General features: G+C 37.8%; 1 protein-coding gene across 1 annotated transcript in view; it reads right to left on the bottom strand.

Moving 5' to 3' along the window:
* TTN (titin) overlaps positions 1-24,745 on the bottom strand; it is a 244,240-nt gene that overhangs the window by 202,345 nt on the left and 17,150 nt on the right. Inside the window, exons 14-43 of the mRNA XM_069861021.1 lie at positions 24,570-24,695; positions 23,180-23,461; positions 22,851-22,916; positions 22,096-22,354; positions 21,721-21,781; positions 21,395-21,607; positions 20,510-20,652; positions 19,660-19,865; positions 19,315-19,545; positions 18,485-18,729; positions 17,563-17,786; positions 17,286-17,450; positions 17,014-17,182; positions 14,341-16,031; positions 13,962-14,243; positions 13,447-13,713; positions 13,028-13,300; positions 12,661-12,924; positions 12,301-12,561; positions 11,531-11,791; positions 10,797-11,060; positions 10,444-10,704; positions 10,012-10,272; positions 7,866-8,126; positions 7,635-7,776; positions 7,381-7,546; positions 6,948-7,179; positions 6,170-6,454; positions 5,946-6,071; positions 3,594-3,782 (exon numbers count right to left, since the gene is read on the bottom strand). Of these exons, the coding sequence (XP_069717122.1) occupies positions 3,594-3,782; positions 5,946-6,071; positions 6,170-6,454; positions 6,948-7,179; positions 7,381-7,546; positions 7,635-7,776; positions 7,866-8,126; positions 10,012-10,272; positions 10,444-10,704; positions 10,797-11,060; positions 11,531-11,791; positions 12,301-12,561; positions 12,661-12,924; positions 13,028-13,300; positions 13,447-13,713; positions 13,962-14,243; positions 14,341-16,031; positions 17,014-17,182; positions 17,286-17,450; positions 17,563-17,786; positions 18,485-18,729; positions 19,315-19,545; positions 19,660-19,865; positions 20,510-20,652; positions 21,395-21,607; positions 21,721-21,781; positions 22,096-22,354; positions 22,851-22,916; positions 23,180-23,461; positions 24,570-24,695 (7,876 nt within the window). The remainder of the gene's footprint in view (positions 1-3,593; positions 3,783-5,945; positions 6,072-6,169; positions 6,455-6,947; positions 7,180-7,380; positions 7,547-7,634; positions 7,777-7,865; positions 8,127-10,011; positions 10,273-10,443; positions 10,705-10,796; positions 11,061-11,530; positions 11,792-12,300; positions 12,562-12,660; positions 12,925-13,027; positions 13,301-13,446; positions 13,714-13,961; positions 14,244-14,340; positions 16,032-17,013; positions 17,183-17,285; positions 17,451-17,562; positions 17,787-18,484; positions 18,730-19,314; positions 19,546-19,659; positions 19,866-20,509; positions 20,653-21,394; positions 21,608-21,720; positions 21,782-22,095; positions 22,355-22,850; positions 22,917-23,179; positions 23,462-24,569; positions 24,696-24,745) is intronic.

Genomic DNA, 24,745 nt, shown 5'->3' with positions numbered 1-24,745 from the left:
TGTTTCTTTGCTTCTCAGTTTCATATGGTCTTTGGGATGTAGGTATAAACAAGGCTGAGGTTTTCCTGGAAGAGTCTTGCTTAACTTCAGGTCCTTTAAACATACAATCTTTGGCTGCTTTAAAGCTCTTAGTATCTGATTCAAGGGTAATTTTTGTTACTGCTTTGGCTTGTGCTTCTTTAGCTAGGTAAGAATAAAGTTAGGATAAGGATTAAGTCAGGTGTTTTGCAGTAGTAAAAAATATCCTTATACTTAGGGGGAAAACACCAATAATTAGTATTAAAAGGATGTCCAGCATATTAGTGCTACAACAGTGCTACTAAACATGAGTGATTTTCCGTTTAAGAGCTCTATTCCTGTTGGGCTAATTCTAGGTACCAGTTAAGCCTATGGGACTTTGATGAGACCGAGACTTGCTCTCTAATGCCTAATACAAATCTTTGCATTTAATTTAGAGCCTCAATTTAGAAAGTAGCAGTAGAAGACTATATAAAACACTTTGCAAAGTTCAAGAGTGAAGAAAGAAACTTCAATATGTAAGAGCCAAAACAACAGGATTTGTTGATATATAATGCTTACTTATTATTCATCTTATTCTTCAGCTCTTGATTCCTTTAAGCTCAGCAGATATACTATCACCTCTCCAGTGTGGTGATACTATGTTTTTGCAACTACAGTAGAGGTAACGCTGCTAACATTTTAATAGATTTATGTAATGAATAAGTGGAAGGAGTCTCAGGAAAAATAAATACTTATATCTCAAGGAGAGTGAAGAGTAGAAAACAATTCACTAGTGCAGTAACAATTCATTAGTGCAGTAACAATTCATTAGTGCAGTATTACAATACTTACACCCATTAATCGTTTCAAGTACCTTGACCTATACTGCAAACAATGCAATTTGAACTGTGAATTATTGGAAACAAATTGGACCCATAGATTTTGAAATGACCATGTATCTAGTTCAACATTGCTTATCTAACATTCTTATCCTCCTTAAACTCCAGCTTAAGGAATTCTCAAAATGTAAAATTCCTACCAGCCTGTTTTGCTTTACATCTCACTGCATATCATGGAGGACATGAGGAATAAAAAACCTCAGATGTCCCTGACTTGCTGGGAAGAGGCTTGAAGTTACAATACCAACTTCCCATGTATTGAGTTTCCTAAGCCCTGCACATCATTTAAGAATAGAGCTGCAAATGTGGAAGAAAAACCCCAAAGAATTATTAGTAAAGCTTTCTCAATTAAATACTGATATTAAAGGAAATAAGAATGAGATGTAGGCAGTATTAATGAAGTTGCGAAAGTTAAGTCATAATGTTAAAACTCAGATAACCACCTTTGACTGTTAGTATTGCAGCAGTTGTTGTCCCTCCATAATCATTATACACAGTACAACTGTACAGTCCTTGATCTGTCAGCTGGGCATTTAAGATTGTGAGCAGTAGGACACTTCCAGTTTGTGATATCTTCAATTTTTCAGATGCTTCTATCCTTTCGTCTTCATGGGACCAAAGAAACTCAGAGAATAATTCATTTTCTAGGGCACATACAAACTGAGCAGTGTCACCACATTTCACAGTTAGGTCTCTGAGCTGTAAGAGAATATTTGGAGGGATGTCTTTCATTTCTTGAGCAGTAGCCATAGAGATCCCGGTGCTCTGAGATGTTTGGGAAAGAATTGTTGTGTGCATGGCTTTCACTTCTTCAACTGAGGTAGTTTTCATGGTTAAACTTTCTGATACACTTTCAATAACCTGTACACCCAGTTCCTGTGATGGTTGTCGCAGTGATTTAAATTCTTTTTGATAAGTTTTGATATTCTTCTTTGGGGGAGAAGCAACGTGAAGTTCTGACATAGCCTGTGACTGGATAGACTCTTTTACATCTTTCCCAGAACTTTGCCTATCTAGGGCTTGCACTGTGTAATCAAGTAACAAAAATAACAACAGTATTAGTATCTAGAGAACTTTACTGGGCCATGCTCTGAACAAAATCAAACAGAATGGAGGATGGAAACTAATGATCTTCCTTTGAAAACTCAGCATGCCAGATGTACTATACTCTTGACATAAAGATTATCCATTCACATATATTAATGATAAGTTGCGCCTAAGATAGTCATGCAGTTGATACATAGGTGATGCTTGTCTCTGAAGTTGTCCATTCTAGTATAAGAATCTTATTATGGAACTTTCTGAAGGAATTACTTTCTTTTCTTTCTTTCTTAAAGTATACAGCAAAATACCTCAGAAAATGCTATAGTGATCACTTAATTACTTGTTTTGAAAATCCAAATGTCTTCAGTAAAATAATTCTATTCTTTAACCTATATCAAGATACAAATTTGCAAATTTCCAAATGTTAAAGCTTAAACAGAACAAATGAGAGGGGCTGGATTACAGAGGGTAGGTACTACTAACATTAGCAGGTAAAGAAATGTTGTGAAACAAAGAAAGAGGAACATTAGTAATAACATAAAAGTGTGGTATACATCAAACTGAATCCCTTTGAAGTAAAAATGGGGCTTTACCTTCTGCAGTCACTGTAAGTGTAGCTGTACAAGTTGTTTCTCCAGCACTATTTCTTGCCTCGCAAGAGTATTGGCCAGCATGCTCTAAGAAAGCATCTACTATTATTAGCATAGCTGTGCCAGTAGACTCATCAAAGTGGAAAACTAAGTTTTTTGTTGGCAACATGAGATGCTGATTATGAAACCACTGGATTTTTGGTTTGGGCATGCCAGAGACTCTAGCTTGAAATCTGACTGATTCCCCACTGCATACCCTGCAGCTTGAAATAGGCTGGATAAAGGTGGGCCTTAGGCCAATAGATTCCTCCTTAAGTGAAACAGATGAAGAAACATGCCAATGGGACTCTGATGTAACTTCTTCAACCTTTTTAAATCCTGAAAAGAAGCATGCCAACTTTTAATTTCTTACCCTACACTACAAAAAAATTTCTCTCATTCAAGATTTTCTTTTCTAACTTGCAACTTAACAGCATGAATTATTCTAAGTCATCATCATCATTAATAAAATCTGTTGCGAAAAGAAAATAAAATATTTATGGTTGAACAATATTAAGGACAATACAAATTATCCAGGCAATATTTCTGTTCTAAAACTTTAGTCAATATTTCATCAATTCATGTGAATGCAAACTATTTCTTTTCGGCTACCCAAGTAACTGGCATAGTTCTTTATTTAACATGTTTTCCAAAATGTTCAAAGTAATTTATTTTACACAAAACCTCTTACTAGATTCTCCTCACAGTCTAATCAAAGAGTGTGTAAGCAAAGCATAGCCATTAGAAAGAAGGTTTTTACCATGTTTGGTGCATGACAGATTCTAATACTGGAGAAAATGAAAAGGTGAAGAGCATGGACCACTGAAAAATTGTGAAATAAGGACATGACCTATTTTTTTGAGACATAATTTTATGCTGTGAACATTGTGAATTGTAGCAATTAATTGAGTTACCAGACAACGTGACAGACAATGACTGACATATAATCATCAGTGTATATTAAGATTAGTTTTGGAACACGACCTAAACAAGACTTCTTTTTAAATTTTTCACATTGTACCTTCTAACTTCAATGTTGCAGTGCTCGTCACTTGGCCTACAGAATTACTAGCCACAAAGGTATAGATTCCTTCATCCTCTGGATAAGCTTCAGCAATCTCCAGCTGGTAAGTGTCTTCGAACTGAGTCATTCTAAAAAACCGTGATGGTTTGATCTCTCTCTCTTTGCTATACCAAGAGACTCTCAGGTCTGCTGAAGCAACAGAAAGGAGAAAACAATGTATAAGTTATGATACTAGACTACCACACTATTTTAATATATATATCTGTCAGAAATCTTAATCTCAGTATCTTTATAAAGTTTAAATTTACTTGTATTACTCTAGTAATGTGTGATCAGTGTAAACTGGCCTACATGTTATTTTAAGTTCTGCATTGGAAATATTTGTACAGGAAAATGGATTCTGATGCTGCTATATTCCTGAGCACAAATAATTTTTCTTTTCCCCTCTCAATGTACAAATTTAAAAATATTTTGCTACTACTAACATCAGGGAAAGTCTCATTTTTAAAAAGAGATTCTACTACAATTGCCTGATTAAAGAGGCTTTAAAATCACTAGATTTAACTGGATCAGTAAAAGAAATTAAAATGGATTATCCTTTTGCTGAGGACACTGCATTGCCTCTTTTTGTTGCAAATACAAGTTCTTATGCCTTATATTTCTCAAGAAAGAACTTGTCTTTGTACCTTTGTAAAATTCCTATATAAGCTGTTGTGTTACTTAACTTGTACAGATTCTTGTGTACTTGGGAAAGTAGAGGACCAAAGCAGACTTTAACCTTGCCTCTCCACCTAGCACTATATTACACCATGAATCAAACGTTTTCACATAAACAATGTGCTATTACTGTCATCAGAAGAGCAAGACAGTGCTTTTAATAGCCAGCTGCATAGTGTGTACTGTTTAACAACTGTATTTACAATCATGTATTATCTAACCAAATACAACAGTTTTTCACAATATAAGTGAGAGATATGCAAAATCATTTGGATACAGTATTCAATAAATTAAAATTTCAATAGGAAAAATATCATCACCAGAGGGTTATCAAGCATTAGAACAGACTGCTCAGGGAATTGGTTGAGGTGCCATCCCTGGAGGTATTTAAAAGACATGTAGAAGTCGTACTTAGGGACATAGTTTAGTGGTTCATTTGGCAGTGTGAGGTTTATAGTTGGGCTCTGTGATATTAATGGTCTTCTGCAGCCCAAACAAGTCTATGGTTCTATGAAAGGGAACCTAGATGTAGGATACTTTTACTCTGTGCTGCAAATGCAGCTTCCACATTCACATAAATATAGTTCCTGTAAAAAAGTTACATCAGCATGCTCTGCAGAGACAGCAGGCCAATCATTCCAACATATACTTCGTGAGTTTTAGCACCACTTCTAAAGAATCAAATGTGTTGTAAAGCTTTTCTAAAAAAATTGGAATCTGATTTCAAGTGATGGAAATGCAATATGTATATATATATTCGCAAATTATATTTACCAATATAATATTACCAATGTATTACGTATTCAATATTGATTTTTACACAATCATTACTCAGGATTACTTTTAAATTTGAAATATTATTTATATTCAAGTAACTGTAAATTCTTTGGCATTGGAGCTGGATCTTATTCTGTAGTTTACCATGTGCCTATTTTATTACTAGTCATACTCAAGGAAATTATTGAATTGAAGAAAGGGAGCTTTATTTGATTTTGTGTTAACTTGGCAAGAATTATTTTGCAGAATGATATACTATGCAGCTAAACCCACCAAACTTCTATAAGAAAAAATCTGCGCTTAAAAAGACAATGAGCAAACATCTTTTTATGTTAGGAAAACAAATGTAATGGCAGTTTACTGCCTGCAGAGTGATATGAGATACTTAAGAATATTTGAATAATGGTCGAGGTGCAGTTTCAGTCCACCTTTTTAGTTAATTGAAGCGACACTGTGTCATCAGAAACTTAATCATATTCATTTAATATGATAATGATTTGCACCATGTTACCTCACATTTTGAAACAGCGTTTTAATTGCCTACACAGTTTTCCAACATAAGTCAGCATTTGAAACACTGTAAAGTTTCAAAGACAAAATTTATGAAACAGATCTTCTTTTTGGAAATGCTTAATTTTTACAGCAGTTTACAACTCTCATGCTCAATGCCATCTTTGGCATATAGCTTGCTTAGCTGACAGTTGTCTGTGAGCAACACTTTGCTGTGTGTATATATCAAATAACTGTACTTCTAGGGAAAGACAGATCCAGCAAATATATGGTTCCATATTTTCTGAGTTTAAGATGAAAAATTCTGAGAGATGAGATGATGTACAGGTTTTCTTTTAAACCTACCTGTCCCTGTAACTCTGCACTGAAAACGAGCAGACTGCCCCTCAGACGTAACAGCATCACGTAATGGTATTATCACAGCAGGTGGATACACCGGCACTTCAAGCTCAGGAGAAACAACTTCTGGGACTAAATGATAACAAAGAGAAGTAATTGTTAAAGGTGAAGATCTTACACATGTTGACAGTCTCATTTCACAGACAATGTTATGAGCATCAAAAACTCACTTTCAACTGAAAGTGAAGCTGAAGTTGTAGCAACTCCATAGTCATTTTTTGCCTCACAGGTGTACACTGCTGCATCTTCAGGGAAGGTTTCAATCAGCAATAGAGTATATTCTTGTGCATCATGAAGAAATTTGCACTTGAAACCTGGAGAAAGCTGTTGATCATCTTTGTACCAGGAAATTTTGGGCTGGGGTTTGCCTGATATCATAGCACAGAAACGAGCAGGCTTGCCAGACTCCACAGTGGTTGGCTCTAGCTCCTGAATAATCTGAGGAGGCTCTGGAGCTACAAGTTGTAGGGAGTAAGGGGAGAGGAGGAAGAAGGAGAGAGATAAATGTCATTATTAATATTTATCAAAACTTCAAAAATCTTAGCAGGGATTTGTTTTTAATCTTATTATGCCCAGTCTTGCATGCCCATGAAAGTCTACCCTTTTTCGTGATGCAGGGGCAACGATCTAGCAATGAGTGCCTTAATGTAGTTAATTGTTTTGGTCCAAGTGTTTTCTGCCAAAATGTGCCCAAGAATTGTTAGGTTGAACCCTCGGGCAAGGCATATTTGTCCATATGAACAAATCAGATTCATTAGGACTTGAAAAAGTCCTTGTCTAAATTAATGCAGTAGGGAAAAGAACTGCCTACAGCATTTTCATCAGCTAGTCAGCTATTTCAGTAGAGCAGGAAACATCAGTGTACCTGAGGAATTCAGTAGTGTTCCAGAAATCAGAAAAACACGGGGCAATAAATACAGTCAAAGCATTGTTTGTGGAGTCACATACCATTCACGTAAAGAACAACAGAACTCCTATTCCGTCCTGCAACAAAAGTATACTCTCCAGCATCAGAGTAAGTGGTTTCAAGGATGGTCATTCGATGAACTCTCCTTTCCACCACATAACTGTATCTTTCCTCATATTGGAAGTTGATCTCAATACCGTCCTTGTACCACAGTGGTTCAATGTCATCTTCATTGACTTCAAACTCAATTTCAGCTCTTTGTCTCTCAATGACCTTTGACCAAGAAGAATAAATATTAGAAATAGCATTTGTTTTTACAGATGGTCCCACATTCCAGTTTTCTAGAAGAAGGCGCTGACCTTGATTACAATTTTGTGTGCTAAGACTCTTGCTGGTTAGATATTGTTGCACTTCATTACATTATTCTTTGAGTGACAAAGTTATGAAACATTTATTCTTCTGTATAGTCCATACCTGAATGTCTTTACGTATGCTTCTGATACGAATGTCACGACCTTCCACAATCAAATTGGCACTTGACGTGTTTCCACCTGCTACTACAGTGTATTGACCAGCATCAGACATTCTTGTGGAAGGAATGATGAGGCGATGGACATATTTCTCTCTCTGAATTTTTATCCTAAGGAATAAGAAAAGAAAATGAGCAATTTATTTCCTAGAGTGAAGAACACAATGAAAGACAAAATGGTGTAGGAGTAATAACTTACCTGTCACCAATTTGGAGCTCTTGCCCATCCTTCATCCACTGGACCTGAATATCAGGTTCTGAAATTTCACATTCAAAAATAGCCCTCTTCTTCTCCACAACCTTGATGTCTTTAATATGCTTCCTAAATTCGATGTGACGAGCTAGGGCAGAAAAAGAAAGTAGAATGAGTGCCATGATGCTGTTTAAATCATTAGAAGTCACTAAATATACAAATCAAGAGAGCAAATACCTTCCACATATAAAGTGGCCGATGAAGCTGCTTTTCCAGCAACAAAAGTGTATTCTGCAGCATCACCAAAATGCACATTCCTTATGGAGAGGGAGTGTGTGAGCTTCTTTGTTCGTATCTGGCATTTATCAGTCGATTTTATTTCTACACCATTCTTTAGCCATTTATATGAGATACCCTCATAGTTAACAGTAACTTCAAATGTTATGGTATCTTTCTCTTCAGCATTGATGTCCTTTAGCATGGAGGTAATTAGGATGGCTAAAAGAAAGGAAATTGACATGGTTTGAGGCTTTTTATTCTGTTTCACTTTATTTTAAACACGTGTTAACTGGATCAGAGATATTTAAAATTCATAGAATCATAGAATCGTAGAATAACCAGGTTGGAAGAGACCCACCGGATTATCGAGTCCAACCGTTCCTATCAAACACTAAACCATGTCCCTCAGCACCTCATCCACCCGTGCCTTAAACACCTCCAGGGAAGGCGAATCAACCACCTCTCTGGGCAGCCTGTTCCAGTGCCCAATGACCCTTTCTGTAAAGAATTTTTTCCTAACATCTAGCCTAAACCTCCCCTGGCAGAGCTTGAGGCCATTCCCTCTTGTCCTGTCCCCTGTCACTTGGAAGAAGAGGCCAGCACCCTCCTCTCTACAACCTCCTTTCAGGTAGTTATAGAGAGCAATGAGGTCTCCCCTCAGCCTCCTCTTCTCCAGGCTAAACAACCCCAGCTCTCTCAGCCGTTCCTCATAAGGCCTGTTCTCCAGGCCCCCTCACCAGCTTTGTTGCTCTTCTCTGGACTCGCTCCAGAGCCTCAACATCCTTCTTGTGGTGAGGGGCCCAGAACTGAACACAGGATTCGAGGAGCGGTCTCACCAGTGCTGAGTACAGAGGGAGGATAACCTCCCTGGACCTGCTGGTCACACCGTTTCTGATACAAGCCAAGATGCCATTGGCCTTCTTGGCCACCTGGGCCACTGCTGGCTCATGTTCAGTCGCTGTCAACCAACACCCTCAGGTCCCTCTCCTCCAGGCAGCTTTCTAGACAGACTTCTCCTAGTCTGTAGCACTGCACAGGGTTGTTGTGCCCCAAGTGCAGGACCCGGCATTTGGCCTTGTTAAACCTCATGCCCTTGGACTCTGCCCAGCGGTCCAGCCTGTTCAGATCCCTTTGCAGAGCCTCCCTGCCCTCCAGCAAATCAACACTTCCACCCAGCTTAGTGTCATCTGCTAACTTGCTAAAGGTGCACTCGATGCCTTCATCCAGGTCATTGATAAAGACATTGAACAGGGCTGGACCCAGCACTGAGCCCTGGGGAACCCCACTTGTCACTGGCCTCCAGCTGGATTTAACACCATTTCCCAACACTCTCTGGGCCCGGCCATCCAACCAGTTTTCCACCCAGGAGAGTGTGCGCCTGTCCAGGCCAGAGGCTGACAGCTTCTCAAGCAGAATGCTGTGAGAAACTGTGTCAAAGGCTTTACTGAAGTCCAGGAAGATACATCCACAGCCTTTCCCTCATCCAGCAGCCGAGTCACTTTGTCATAGAAGGCGATCAGGTTAGTTTGGCAAGACCTGCCTTTTGTGAACCTGTGTTGACTGGGCCTGATCACCTGGTTCTCTTGCATGTGCTTCATGATAGCACTCAAGATCACCTGCTCCATGACTCTCCCTGGCACTGAGGTCAGACTGACAGGCCTGTAGTTCCCTGGATCCTCCCTGCAACCCTTCTTGTAGATGGGCACAACATCAGCCAGCCTCCAGTCCAGTGGAACTTCCCCAGTCTTCCAGGACTGATGGAAGATGATGGACAGATTCTGATTTTTGGTAATATTATAAGGAAAGCTCTGTGTCCGGAATCAATACTACAAATAAATTTCCCCAAACTTTTGAATGACATAGGAATCTGAACTCTGTCTGCTACAGTGACTTGGTGTTCAGGCATATTGGCCTAAGCAGAAGAATCTAGAATCTGACTTTCAACTCCACGGTTCTAGACCTCTTTTAAAACTGTAATTGAGGCTGTTTAGGATTATTTGAAAATACCTTCTGGTTTGTTTGGAACTGCAGCAAGCGCAAGTATTAACACAAACCATGTTATTAGTAACTGTAAAATATTCTGGTTAATTTCATTTTTACATACGTTTTACAGTCAGAGTTGCACTGACTCTGTCGTTTCCACAGACAAATGTGTATTCTGCAGAATCTTCACTGCTTGTATTCATGATATTGAGCTGATGGAGTTTCCCCTGGACCACTATTTTGAACTTTTCACTCATTTCAATCTCCACACCATTTTTCAACCAGACAGCAGGCACATTGAAATGAGAAACTTCACACTGAAAAGAGGCAGTTTTGGTCTCAGGGACCTCAATATTTTTCATAGTCTTTGTGATGTGTATGCCTAAAGGGGTAGGGGGCAGGAAGATAGAAGAAAATAAAAGAATTTTCAAAAGTCAGTTTGTGTGGAAGTCTGGAAAAAAAAGTGTAACGGGCTATTGTTAAGTTAAGGTGTTCAATATGAATTGGTGTAGCAATTCATACGATCACCTTCTTACAAACTGACAATACTTACTTTCCACGAACAATTTTGCTTTACACTCAATTTGCCCAACAAGAGCTGTGTATTCCCCAGCATCAGCAGGAGATACGTTATGCAGCATAAGCTTGTGAACTTTCCTTTGAGAAATCATCTTGTATTTATCACTTTGTTTAAGCTCAACATTTTTGTGGAACCATCGGACTGGTACAGTATCATGAGATACACTCAGTTCAAAGGAGGCAACAGCATTTTCCAAAGCAGTCACATCCTTTGGCTTTTTGATGATCTTGACAGCTTGAGGAAAAAAGTTTGCAAGATTCAGCAGTGTGTTTGATTTGAATTACAAACCACACATTAAGACATATATTGAAACCAGATTCACTTACTTTCCACATGAAGTCTGGCATTTGCTCCTATCTTTCCAAGCTTAAAGCTATAAACAGACTCATCAGTGACAACACAGTTTTTTATTTTCAGTGTGTGAATAGGTCCTTTTACTGAAATTTCATATTTGTCATTTGATTCAAGTTCAACACCATTTTTAATCCACAGAGCTCCTTTCACACCAGAATGGGTCAGTTCTACACTGAAAACTGCCTCCTGTGTTTCTGTCACAGTCAAGTTCTTCAGTGTCTTCTTTATCTTAACAGCTAGGGGAAAAAACCCAAGAAAAAGTAACATAACAAAACAGACCAAAAAATAAAACTTATAGCAGACATCATAATCTTAATAAAACTGAATAATTTTAAAATCTAGTATATATGTATTGATTTATGTAGTTTCCACCAAAGTGGCATGCTTGAACACAAAATGTAATATTTACTTGTAGCATCCATAAGAAACAGGGTTATATTTGATATTATTACTATACAACTAGCAAAAAGTCAAACCAGCTAGCCATTACCTTGAAAAAAAATGTATTTTCATTAAAATATCACACTAAATTCCAAATATGAAGACTTCAAAACAAAGTAAGATTGCTGCCTCAGAAAGTGCGTCATAATACGTGTTATTAAAAACTGAAGAAAAATATGGTTATATCTTAGGACTTAATCCAGAAAACAGCGAGTTATGCTGGACTGAGTCTTAAATTAATCAACTGCCTTCAAAAAATACTGACCTTCAACCTTCAGTTTGGCAGAAGTCTTTGAGCTTGCTATTTCGTAACTGTATTCACCCATATCATCCAGTTTTGTAACAGGGATATTGAGCCTTCTCTTTATGCCATCAGATTCAGCACGATACTGATCTGTCATAGGTAAAGGTCTACCATTTTTTAACCACTGGCCATCTGATTCAGGATTTGCCACCTCACATTCAAAAACAGCTGTCTGGGACTCAGCCACAGTCAGGTCAGTGAGAGGCTTTGAAATGGCACCACCTGTTGGGAAGAAAAAGTACATGTTTTTGTTGTGCTACTGTTCAACTTTCCCACATACAGAAAATGCAATCATGAGAAAATTTGGTGCTGAAATGCTTTCCTTTAATTTGCAGCATGATCATAGACATTCGGAGTTCTATGAAAAATCAAGAACATCACAAAAATGTGTTTCTTCTTTCCCAGTTATTGTTCTCTACTATTTTTATTATCCGCACAGGCATACTGAACATTCAAGAAAAAAAACTTTTTTTTTAAAATTAATTATATCAAAAGCATACTATGGCATTCTGTATATGGCTCTGATTTAGCAAAATATATAGCATTTACTTGAAAGCTTTGTTGAATTCAAATTATGGCAATGACAAAAGAGAAGAGGAAAAGCAAGGAGAACATAGAAAAGATATAAATTAAAGGAAAAAAGTACAGAAAAGGCACGATTGCTACAAGTACCTTGACCCTTGCTTTTCAATCACAGTGAGATAAAAATCTTGGACCTTAACTCTACTAACCTGCTACTGTAAGCTTTCCAGAGGTTTTCTTCTCTCCAGCATAAAATACATATTCTCCTTCATCATCTTTCATCATCTTCACCACTGTCAATTTATATATTTTGCCATGTGCTTCAATTTTATATTTAGGACCAGCCTTGATCTCTTGACCTTTGAAATGCCAAATTACATCAATCCCTGAATGGGAGAGCTCGACCTCAAAGCACACATTCTGTGTTTCAGTGCAGGTGATATCATGAAGACCTCTAATAATCTGAATTTCTATAAAAAGAATACATTACAAATATATTAGTTACTTCCAGAGTTTTGTATTTAAGGAAATAATTTCATAAAGAAGTGTGTATCTTAAAAGAAACTTACTTTCAACTGTGACATTGCAGCTTGTTTCAACTTTGCCTACCATAAGCTTATACTGTCCTTCATCTGATGCATGTGTTCTGGTAAGCACTAGTCTCTGTTTAGTGCCTTTACATACAGCTTGCACGCGTTCATCAGGCTTTATCTGGTGATCATTTAGGTACCATTTGGAAGAAGATACATCAGGTGCTGAAACTTTGCATTCAAGGATAGCTTTTGTTCCTTCAATTACATGAACATCTTTTAGAGGCACCATTATTTCAACACCTGTCAAGTTCAAAAATATTCATCATGAAAAAGCCTATACCTTTAGGAATTAATCCTAAAGGATCTGTAAATCAAACACTTCATTTATCATGATAATACTTACTGTACACTGTGACACATCCAGTGGTTGACAGTTCAAGACCGGGAACACTAAAAGAGTAAGTTCCACTATCTCCCTTTGTTGCATCTTCTATCAGCAACATGTGTGACTGTTTATCCAACACAACGTGAATACGATCGCTTGATTGAATTTCATGACCATCTTTCATCCAGACACCTTCCACATTTTCTAGGGAGACTTTAACTTCAAGTTGTACAATATCTCCCTCACAGACTTTTTGATCAGTAAGTCCTTGAAGAACAGCCATGGGACGAGCTGTAGAATGAAATTAAATTAATTAACCTTCATAGCAGATAACCAGAATATTGAATAATAATACAGTATGGCTTTATAGTGAAATAACAATAATAAATACAGAAAATCTATAGTATAGAGACAGTATAGGTATTAAAAATGCTTACGTTTCATCTTGAGTTTGCAGCGAGTCCTTTTTCCATCAACAACAAAGCTATACTCTCCTTGATCATCTTTATTAACATCTTTAATGGTGAGAATTTGGCGACCACGGCGGGATACAATCACATATTTGTGATTGGAAGTGAGTTCAACATCACCATGATACCATTTCCCCTCCACATCTTCAGGGGAAACCTCACATTCAAGTTCACCTGAGAAGGATTCTGGTACTTCAACGTCCTCAAGTTCTTTAATAAACTCAACCACAGCACCTACAGGCAAAAATAATGACATTCATGAACAAACTTGATTAGATACCCTTGATAAAAAAATTTCTTATTAAATGAACCTAAGGAAATTAACATATAGATGGTGTAACCATTTTACATAACTGTATCTCCAAACTTTCGTATTTAATTCTGAGAATATGCAAGCAGGTTGAACATTTCTTAGTGCGTTTCTTCCTGATGCTGGTTTCACTTTAACAACATTGCATGGTACAGAGCTTTGTGCTTCTTACCTTCAACAGTAAGCTTTGCAGTAGTTTTTATGGATTCATCTTCCACCAGTGCACAGCTGTAGTCATCAGAATCAGACATTTCAATTGCTAGTACAGAAAGAAAATGAGCTTTTCTGTCTGAATGCATCCTGTATTTGTCTCCAGAATGAATCTCAATTCCATCCTTAAACCATTTCACTTTGACAAAGGGTTCCGATGTCTCACATTCAAATGTTGCCATGGAGTCTCTCTCTTTAGCAACAACATCTTGCAACTTCTGGGTGAAGCTGATTAACTGCTTGGCTGTAAAAGAATATGTGATGAATCAACAGTCCACTGGCCATATAGACTTAATAAACTATAATAAGCAGAAGGGTAAAAGTGGGAGAATTTAAATTACCTTGTACTAACAGGAAAGCGTGGCTAGAAGTTTCACCAGCTATATTCACTGCTTTCACCATGATGCTGGCAGAATCATCAGATGTCACATCTCTTATGACTAATTCGCAAACATTATCTTCAGGCCAATACCAATAGACACGATCAGTCCTTTCAATCTGCACACCATTTTTGTACCACTGGCACTCAGGGTCTGGTTTCCCCACCACTCTCACACGAAAGTGTGCATCTGTTCCCTGGGCTACAGTCTGGCTTTGAATTCGCTCAAATATCTTGGGTGCTTCCATGCTTGGACTAAGCTCAACCTTCTCTGGTTTGAATGTCGGAATGGTGATTTTGCCTTCAGGAGGAAGTGCTTTCTTCTCTTCCTCTGGAATCTCTTTGGTCCAGTGAAGAAGTTCTTCTTTTGTCTTTTTTAACATTTCTTCATACGATTCGTCTTTTTTGCGAGACTTAAGTTCCACAGCAGTGATGGCTTCATAATAGCCCTCTTCTGTCCTACGTTTGAATTTACTACGCAGCTCTTCAGATTCCTCTGAAAGCTTCTCATGAGTGATTCGTTCAGCCCTTTTCAGTTTCACCACTTCTTTGGTTGTTTTCTCTGCAGGTTTGTCTACCTTCTGTACCTCAAATTGAAGTTTTCCAGGCTCTGGCAGTACAGGCTCGTGTTTGGGTTCAGGAGCACGACGAAGAACAGATCTGAAGTCTTCCCTCTGCTGGATCTCAAGTCTCACCTTATGTTCAATAAAGCCTTCTGGATTCTCTGCAGTGACTTTCACCTCTCCTGTGTCATATGATTTGCAGTCCACAATATCTAGGTAGTAGATTCCATCATAACGGAGTCTAAACCTTTTGCTCTTACGGATGAGTTGTCCATTGAGGTACCAGTTGACCTTGGGCAAAGGATAGCCAGTCACACGACAGCGGAATCGTGCTGTTTCACCTTCCAGGATTCTTGAAGGTTCAGGGACCAATACAATCTCTGGTTTTTGTTTTTCCTTTTGGTCCATTGCAACTGCAGGAAGAGCACCCTCATGGGCCATTCTTTCTAACTCTTCAATTCGCTGCAGCCCCCTTCTGCCTTCTGGCAACTGCGATTCTTCCACAAGGCTTTTCTCATCCTTTACGATCAGAGTAGCAGATGTATGGTCTGTACCGTATTTGTTAGTTGCTCTGCAAGTGATCACTCCGCTGTCTCTGGAGTAGGCTACTCCATAGTCCAGGCTACAGTACCCAAACTCATTGATCATGTGGAGTCTGTTAGCTGCTTCCAAGGGTTTGCCATCATGCAACCACTCCACCACCATGGTTGGGTCACCAATTGGTGTAAGCCTGCACTCAAAGTGTGCTGGTCCAAATTGCTTGAGCCTTAAAGATGTGAGTTTCTTCTTAAAAAATGGTTTCTGTTGCTTTTCTTTGTCATAGAGATCTCCTTCCTCCCATTGTTCTTGACCATACCGCAAATGGAGAGGCTCTAACTCTGGGGCTGCAATCTCCTTGGCTTTGTAAGTTCCTTTTGGAATGATTAATCTCCTTTCTGGTTCAGGCTCTGCATGTTCAACTTCAACATTCACTTTGCACCGAGTAGTGTCCCGCCCAGCTTTATTGATAGCGGTGGCAGTATACCATGCAGCATCTTGCCTGGCAGTAGATTCAATTTTAAGGGCTGCTGCCCCTTTGGTTCCCTCAATCCTGAAATATTAAAACAATTTTTTTTAAACTTCTTTGCAGTTCTTTGTTATTAATATTCCCCCTTCTCCAAAATCAGGTCAAAGACTCCAAAGGCAAATCTCTGGAGTAATTAGACATTTAGTTTATAAATATTTATGTTTATAAGAATCAAACAGAGAAAGCTAATAAGAATCAGTCTTGAATTCAGTGGCAGATTTGTCAGATAAAGGCTCCCTAAATCTTTCACAGAATCACAGAATAACCAGGTTGGAAGAGACCCACCGGATCATCGAGTCCAACCGTTCCTATCAAACACTAAACCATATCCCTCAGCACCTCATCCACCCGTGCCTTAAACACCTCCAGGGAAGGTGAATCAACCACCTCCCTGGGCAGCCTGTTCCAGTGCCCAATGACCCTTTCTGTAAAGAATTTTTTCCTAACATCTAGCCTAAACCTCCCCTGGCAGAGCTTGAGGCCATTCCCTCTTGTCCTGTCCCCTGTCACTTGGAAGAAGAGGCCAGCACCCTCCTCTCTACAACCTCCTTTCAGGTAGTTGTAGAGAGCAATGAGGTCACCCCTCAGCCTCCTCTTCTCCAGGCTAAACAACCCCAGCTCTCTTAGCCGCTCCTCATAAGGCCTGTTCTCCAGCCCCCTCACCAGCTTTGTTGCTCTTCTCTGGACTCGCTCCAGAGCCTCAACATCCTTCTTGTGGTGAGGGGCCCAGAACTGAACACAGTATTCGAGGAGAAGCATTGGCTTTACAGAATACAAAATACACAAATACACAAGCTGGAAAAAGTTGAGTGAGTCCTGCAAGATACAAAATATCTTTTATCCTTGCCGCAATGCAAAAGCTGGTAGTAGATTCAGTAGCCATTAGACTAAGCCCTTGGTGAATTCCTTCTATGGAAGCAAAAGTATTCAGCACACTGTAGGTGAGACTTTGTAGGATGGTGATTATCAACTCCTTTACTGTTTAAACAAATTAAAAAATGCTTACTTTATCTTGGGGTATTTATGAGGTACAATGATGTCACTGTTCTTCAGCCATACAATGTCAGGGTTAGGGTTACCAGTAGCTTTCACTGCCATCTCCAGTCTAGACCCCTCTTTTACACTGACATTCTTCAGCCTTTCCACAAAATGTGGTCTGACTAGGTCTTCCTTAGCTGGAAGAGCAAGGGTAAGTTATCACAAGAGGAAATCACATAACGAGTTTTTTTAATAAGAAATGCTCCTCAGTGTCTTAAAAATAGCATGCACAGTAAATACCTTCCACAGTCAGTGTCATTGAGACTGAAGCTTTGCCTGCCCTATTCTGAGCAATTACAGCCCATTCTCCAGAGTCATCAGGCATAGCAGGAACAATGATCAATGACTGGGTTCCATCTTCTTTAATGACTATTTTATGAGTGTAGTCATTAACCACTTGTTGACCTGCAGATACACAAGAAAACAAAAATTACACTCAAAACAGTGTTTCAGCAAAATGTAAAACGCGTATGATTTATTTTAAGATTATTTGTTGAAGAAACTGAAGCTGGTGTACCATTATGGAACCAATACGTCTCTGGCATAGGTCTACCAACGACTTTTAAGTCAAATCTTGCTGTTTGCCCCTGTAAACATTTGAATGATGTGGGTTTCAGGACAAAAACTGGTTTATATAGTCTCTCTAGCTGTCCTTCATCAGTTTCTTCTAATCTGCGGCCAGGAGAACGAGAAGGAGAACTGCGGGCAGGAGACCGACTTGGAGAGCGTGGAGAAATAGATCTGGAAGGAAATAATAAGATAATAAGATAATCATATAGCATTGAGCTGATATGATAAACAGAGATGAACTTTTGCCTTTAGCATAATTTATTTTCAAGAATACCAATTTATCTACATGAGATGTTGTGACAAATGTAATTTTTACTTGTAGTCAATTTTCTTTAGATTTTCAACAGTAATGTGTGTAGCTGAATAATACCAGTACACCACAACCAGGGAAGTTTTAGGGTTTTGGATAATGCTTACAATCCTTTGTAAATATATCCATGCATGTGTATGCATATGGAGACGGAACACAGTACATGGTGACACTGGATTATTTCTGTCATAGAAATACACCTGTTTCAAGAGTGGGAAGTAAGAGTTCCACACCGTTCTGAAACCCCAAGTGCAGAATTTTTTTCCAAAACTTGAGTACTTTAAGAAATGAGTATGGCTGCTGAGGCTGCAAATCTGATACTGTGGCTGGATATGCATGTGAATAATGGTGCTCGTTATGGCACTGCTCGTTAAGAAGGCAAATCAGAAGAGCATTGGCACATAAATCAATATAAGCCATGAAAGCAGCATTTAGAACTTGTCTAGAGGTATGCAAACTCCAGTAACTTAAGCTGTTTAGCTGCTGTGTAATGAGTTCTTGTGCTGTTTATCACAGCAGACTGAAGTCTCATGAAATCTGTGCATTACTGTGTACCTACCGATATCTTCTCATAACTTCTGGTCCTGGCATATAACCTGGAGTTGCTGTAGGTGCAACTGGCTCAACGTAGAGTTTTGCTGAGCAAATGGCATTGCCTTTCATATTACTGGCAAAGGCTGTATAAATTCCTTCATCTTCGGGTAAAACAACAGGCAAACGCAGACTGGCACTGCCGTCTTGCAGAACTTCCATGTGGTAGCGCTCTCCATGCCTTATGCGTTTACCATCTTTGTACCATGCAATCTGCAAGGAAAGACAGTAGAATGCTATGTGAGCTTTCCTAAAGACAATAATCCGGTAATGACCCAAGCACAGAACATACTATTGCTTCCTGTTTTTCGGCTGATGTATAGTCACAGTTCGTGAATATGTGATAATATTAACATTTTACTTGAAATTAACATTTTACTTGAAACTAACATTTTACTTGAAATAAGCCAGACTAAAGTAACATGCTTTAGCAGCCTGAAATGTGAATTTTGGAGCTAGAAACAAATATAAAGGCCGTTTTGACTTAAAGCAAAGTGACCCAGTCTGGACTTGCTGTTGTGTTCCCCACTTGTGAGCACTACCTTGGACATACTCAGAAGCAAGACCAACTTAAGTAGTAAATCTAAGCTACCTCTGAACTGGGTAGCCAACCTAACACTATTCTGTTAAGGAACAAAAGAAAATTGGGCTTGATATCAAAACAAATGATTTTATTTCCTTTGAGATTTGCTGTTTTCTATGCAGCATGTAGAATGTCTGATAATGGGATAATACAAATATTTTTTAGAGTACCAAGTGGATTTTAAAACACATTAATGTCATACAGGTTTAGGGTACCTTTGGCAGTGGATATCCAGTCATTTTGCAATTGAAAGTAACTCCTGTTCCTTCAAAGGTTCTGTAATTCTTTAATCTTAAATCAAAGCCAGCTTCTATAGCTTCAGATTCAGAAATATCAACCATCATCTCCTCCCCATCTTCTTCAAGAAGTTCATCCAAAGTGGTCTTAATAATTCTGAGTTCTATTTCCTTGATAAGTCTTTCTTCAAAGGAAGAAATGCGGTGTTCCTACACAGAAAGGCAAGACGATTAGCTCTGCCTGTCAGATAATGACCTTGTAAAGACATGATTTGTACTGATAAAATGTCAGTATACAAAGTGATTATGGAGTGATAGACATACCTCATCTTCTACAAAAGTTCTGACCATCACTGTATCTTTTGCCATTTTCTTCCTAATTAAGGCTTGTTCTTTTTCATATTCTTTTTCAAAGTCACCATATGAAATAGCTGGGGCTACCTCAGCCACTTTAGGTTCCTGTACATATGCAGTCACTTGAGTTTGGTACATCATTTCTTGTTGTGATTTTATGTAGGCTTCATAATCAGCTAAGAATGAAGAACACATTAATTTTGATAAGCTGTTATGTGTTTCATTGCATTGAATAGAAAAAAATGAGTACAAACCTATTTTAATTTGTTTGTGATTTAATCAAAGCTTTTGTCTGTTTAGTCAATAAAATATAAACAGCAATAAAATGCAAAGACTGTTGTATTCAGATGAGCTTTAGAAACAGCTAAGTTTTACTGTTGTAAATGTTCTAGTTCTCAAAGTGGAAGCACCTGTAGAGGCTATTCTACAATTTCTGCACCACAGTTATGTCTCCTGCAAACTTTCATGCACTTTTATAATTACAATTTAAAAAAAAAGAGTTAGCTTCTTTCTCTGCAATAGAGCAACATATTACACTCTCTGAATGTCTTATGTTGTGTTGGCTGTTATGCATGTTAGCAGAGGAATGTTCATATGTCTACAAATATAGCAAAAAAAATATATCAAAGAATATAAGTCCTTCAAGAACCTGATGATAAATAGTCTGTCTTGCAGAAACTGAGACACCATAACACCCATTATGTTTCTTGAACTGACCAAACTAAGCTGCAAAGACTTTGAAGCATAATTTAAAATATTTTCTGCATTTTAGTGTTCATTTTAAGAAATACTTTTTCCATGTCTTTAATCTACAACATACCTTCTTCTAGTAAGGAGACCGTTGCAGAAGCTTCTCCATATTTGTTACGAACAACAATAGTGTATTCTCCGGCATCATCGGCAAAAGTCATAGAAATTTCAAGTTTGCATTCCCCGGTTTCTCTTTTGTAACTCACTTTATATCTATAGAAAACATAAAAGTATAAGCTTTCTATAATTCTGATGAACAGACTTTTTAGTGGATTTGCTTTTAACTGTACGGTTAATCAGAGTCACTCCTAACTTGCAGAAGACAAAAAAAAAAAGAAAAAAGAAAGTTTTGCAGGCAATTCTCACTCAATGAATCAATGAATCTGCAGAACATTGTAGTAAAAATAACCACGCTGATATTGAAGCACAGGTCTACTTTCTTTCTATTTTGTCACTAAAATAAATGGGCTGCGAAGAGCAGCACTGAAATATCAGAGATCTAGTTATTAGATGTAGTAAAATGGTATACACTGAGTGCATTTTCTTTGTCCTAATAGCATTGGTATGTTCAAGAGTTTTGTAAATGTTTGAGGTTTTTTTTTCTCTGCTAGGAGGTATGTTGCTTTCTGTAGGTAAGATTTGCATAGACAGAATGCAAACATTGCATAGACAGAATAAAGCAAACACAAAACTTCTTCCTTATTTGCTTTTAAGGATATATAACATTTCTCATTTTATAGTCTTTTAAATATTTATTTTTTAAAACTTCGCAGCCTTCTAAAGTCTCACATTAAGACATGCTTCTATGATCTTTCCATTTCAAAAATAAAATGTCACAGAAATCTGTGATCTTATTTGGCTCAGCATCAGTAAAGGAATAAAAATTATGGTACCATGAATTGAATATTATTAAAAACTATGTTTAAACAGTTTTTGCGCATTGTATTCAAAGTACCTGTAGCCAGTCGTTAAAGGAACTCCACCTTTTTTCCAGTAGACATGTGGCTTTGGGTTGCCCCCTACTTGACATTCAAAAATAATGCTCCCACCTTCAATTAATTTATGTACTATGGGTTTTCTAATGAAGAAAGGAGGTATGGGTTGTCCTGATACTTCCTCTGCTGCAGCAGAGACGTCTTCCATTACAATGTCCTTTGTCTCCACATAACTGAAATAAGATTACAGTGCAAGTAAGTGAGTTGGAGTCTGAAGCTCCCATAAACAGAGTGCAAGAAACTAATTATCATAATAGGAGCAGTGTGTTTAAGAAAGTAACTTTACCGTTTTTCTTCTGTAACAGCCTTCTCAGAAATGGTTTCTCGAGTCTCAATTTCTTCTGAAACTGTAAGGTAAATGTTATATACTGAATTTTAAAACACTTTATAGTGCTTAAGCAGTGAGTTTATTTGACATAAAGAAAGGGAAGGTTAAGAAGCTAGCTGGCCAGAGGGCCGGGTACTTCTACTGAGGAAGCACGTTAAGAGTCTTTGTTGCCTTATAATTAGCCTTTTCCTCATATTCTTACAGCCCTGCTACCTAACAGCCCTGGAAAACAATTCAAGGCATGTGTTCTACTTGGGAGCTGAAAAAATATCTGTTACATTACGAGTACTATGCAGTTAAAAAAATTACGTCTACAGTGATAAACATACTTACCTTTCACGTGTAAGTGGCAAGATGTGCTGACACTCCCAGCCTTATTAGTAGCAGTGCAGGTAAATCTTCCACTGTCTTCTGCAAAGGCTTCACGAATCACAAGGCGAGCAAGACCTGCTTTGAAAGTGATCTGGAAGTCCATTGAGCTCTCAATCTTGTAATCTTCCCTATACCATGTTACAGTAGGCTGAGGATGACCAGAGATATGGCACTCCAGAGTGACAGACTCGCCTTCAGTCACAGTCTTATTTTTGAGGCCCTGAATGACAAAAATTAATATCACACTCAGTATAAATTTTCACTACTTAACAGAGATTTAAATAACTATAACATAGATGAAAGGAAAATTTAATGTCTACTTCAAAACAGTGTTCTTTTTAGCAGTGTATCCAGGAAAATAGAGGCGTCTTCCTAAAGAAAGTATTTGAAACTGGATTTGGGATCTCTGAACATTACTGTTTCTAACAAGAAAATGAAAAGGTAGGTTGATGTTTGTACAGATCATGGTAAGAATTTTTTCCACTGCAGCAAAAGTCAACCTGCTATGCAAAGTATTTGTGAATCACCCCCATAACAATCATTCATAATAGTTTGTATCATAGATAAATTGTATGGCTGAGTAAGTCTAATACAGAGGTTAAAAAGATCAAATAAAGCTAAATTTTTGTAGTAAAGTTTTTAAAAAATAAAAGTTATAATACAAAATAGGAGAAAAAATAGTATTAACTCCCTTAATGCACAAATAAATTACTTACTGAGACTATGGTGGGTGGAGTAGCAGGAGTTTCTACAGGCACAGGAACTCTGGCAGTTTCTGTCACCTAGGTGGATTAAAACACAGTTAATGAACACGCAACAGAGCCAAGGACAAAACCAGCAGAACTGAGATAAGAAAAGAAATTAGGTAAAAGAAACTCTTTGCTTTTTATACGTAAATATTAGGCCCTCAAAAGTATTTGCATAAAACAACAAAGATTCAAGTCAGAACAATGCTGTAAAAGAGGAAAATTGTAAACAAGTGAGGCTACAGTATGTTTTTAAAATGGAAGTCTGTCGAAGCGATGGAAATTTATTAACAACATACCTTTGCTTCACCCTCTTTCCTCAACACCAAGTGTTCTTCCCGCACTGCGTCATCTTTAATGCTTACGCCTGTCTGTGTTTTAGTCTCAACATCATAGCGACTTCTATAGGTCTCATCAGCCTCTCCAAAAGGAAACTGTGGAGGGGCAACTGCCTCTGTTTTTATCTTTACTTCATGTGGCTTTAGCTGAGGTGGCTTAACGGGCTTGGTGATCTTCTGCACAGCAGAAGTAGATGACAACTCTTTTTCTAGAGTAGCCATGGCAGATCCAGCTATCGAAACCTAGGGAATAGAAAAGAAAGGGTTACATCTTTGTTGTTGTCTTGTTTTCAAAGGAGACAGTGTATTTCATGACCAGATTGCGTATGCAACAGTTGTTTCCATACTCACTTATTTGTTGACACTGTGACGGCTGTATATAAGAAAATTACTTTTAGATAGAGATTGCAGTAGTAGAATACAGGAGATAAAGTATCCTTGCACTATTTTTGATGTGTTTAACATTCAAATATTTTCTTTTTTTTTTTTTTACTTTAGAATTTAACCTTTAAATGGTCAAGAAGATCTTAAGCACAACATGAGAAATGTCCTCTAAATTTATTGACTTGAGGTCTTATTTTTCCGTTTAATCAGTTTGATACTGAAATAAACAATACTCCTAATTACATAACTGTCATTAATTAAAATAACCTAAGAAATTTCAAATGTTATTGTAGGTGTAATGACTTTGGAAAACATACATGTATCTTGAAAGAGAATCATATTTTTGGTGATTTTTATGGTTTTTAATTAAGTTCAAGGGAAAAATGAGTCCAGGTGAAGAGGGAAAGTATATTTGAATGGGAAAATTAATCAAATGGGAACTTTTAGTATTATGTAACTGAGTCAAACAGCAAAATGCAAAAAAACCATTAAAAATGGATGGTGTCACATTACACAGTCAAGATTTTTCCTGTTTTGAGAATTAGCTTAGTATGTCATAATCTGCAAGGAAGAAAGAAATAAGCACTATTTCCAATGTGCAAGTGAACTGAGGCACATAATAAGATTGAAGAGGCATACTTCTGCTCTTTAAGAAACATAAGTTGTGTGTTGGATGTTTATGATTTCACTGTATCAAAGTATAGAAGCTACATCCATAAACAGATTAAAAGCTTTTTTCAATAATTAATAATTAAAAATCACATTTCAGCAATTTGTATGTCTGTTTGCAGCACTGCTTTTCATTGGTCAAACAAGCCAACAACAACAACTGCAGATAACATACATTTCTTCTTTGGAAAGTGCCATACTGGAGTGGAAGGAAAAGCCAAATGGAATCAGTCACCTGTTGGTTATTACATTATAAATGAGCATGCTGTTCTTCTTGAATGCTGTTTTCACTTCTTACCTCATATGTATGATCTGGCTTAGGAACAGCAATTTTGGAGACTGTGAAGTGAGGACTTGCTGTGCGGGGTCGTGGGTGTTCAACATGAATTGTTTTCTCAGTCTTAGTTTCTGCTGCTCTTTTTATCTGCACAAAACAGTGAAAAAATTGTTGAGAATGTGATGCTGTTCTCCAAA

This window comes from Phaenicophaeus curvirostris, chromosome 7 (assembly GCF_032191515.1).
Source record: "Phaenicophaeus curvirostris isolate KB17595 chromosome 7, BPBGC_Pcur_1.0, whole genome shotgun sequence".
Lineage (NCBI taxonomy): Eukaryota > Metazoa > Chordata > Aves > Cuculiformes > Cuculidae > Phaenicophaeus > Phaenicophaeus curvirostris.
This window is presented reverse-complemented; position numbering and strand designations above follow the sequence as displayed.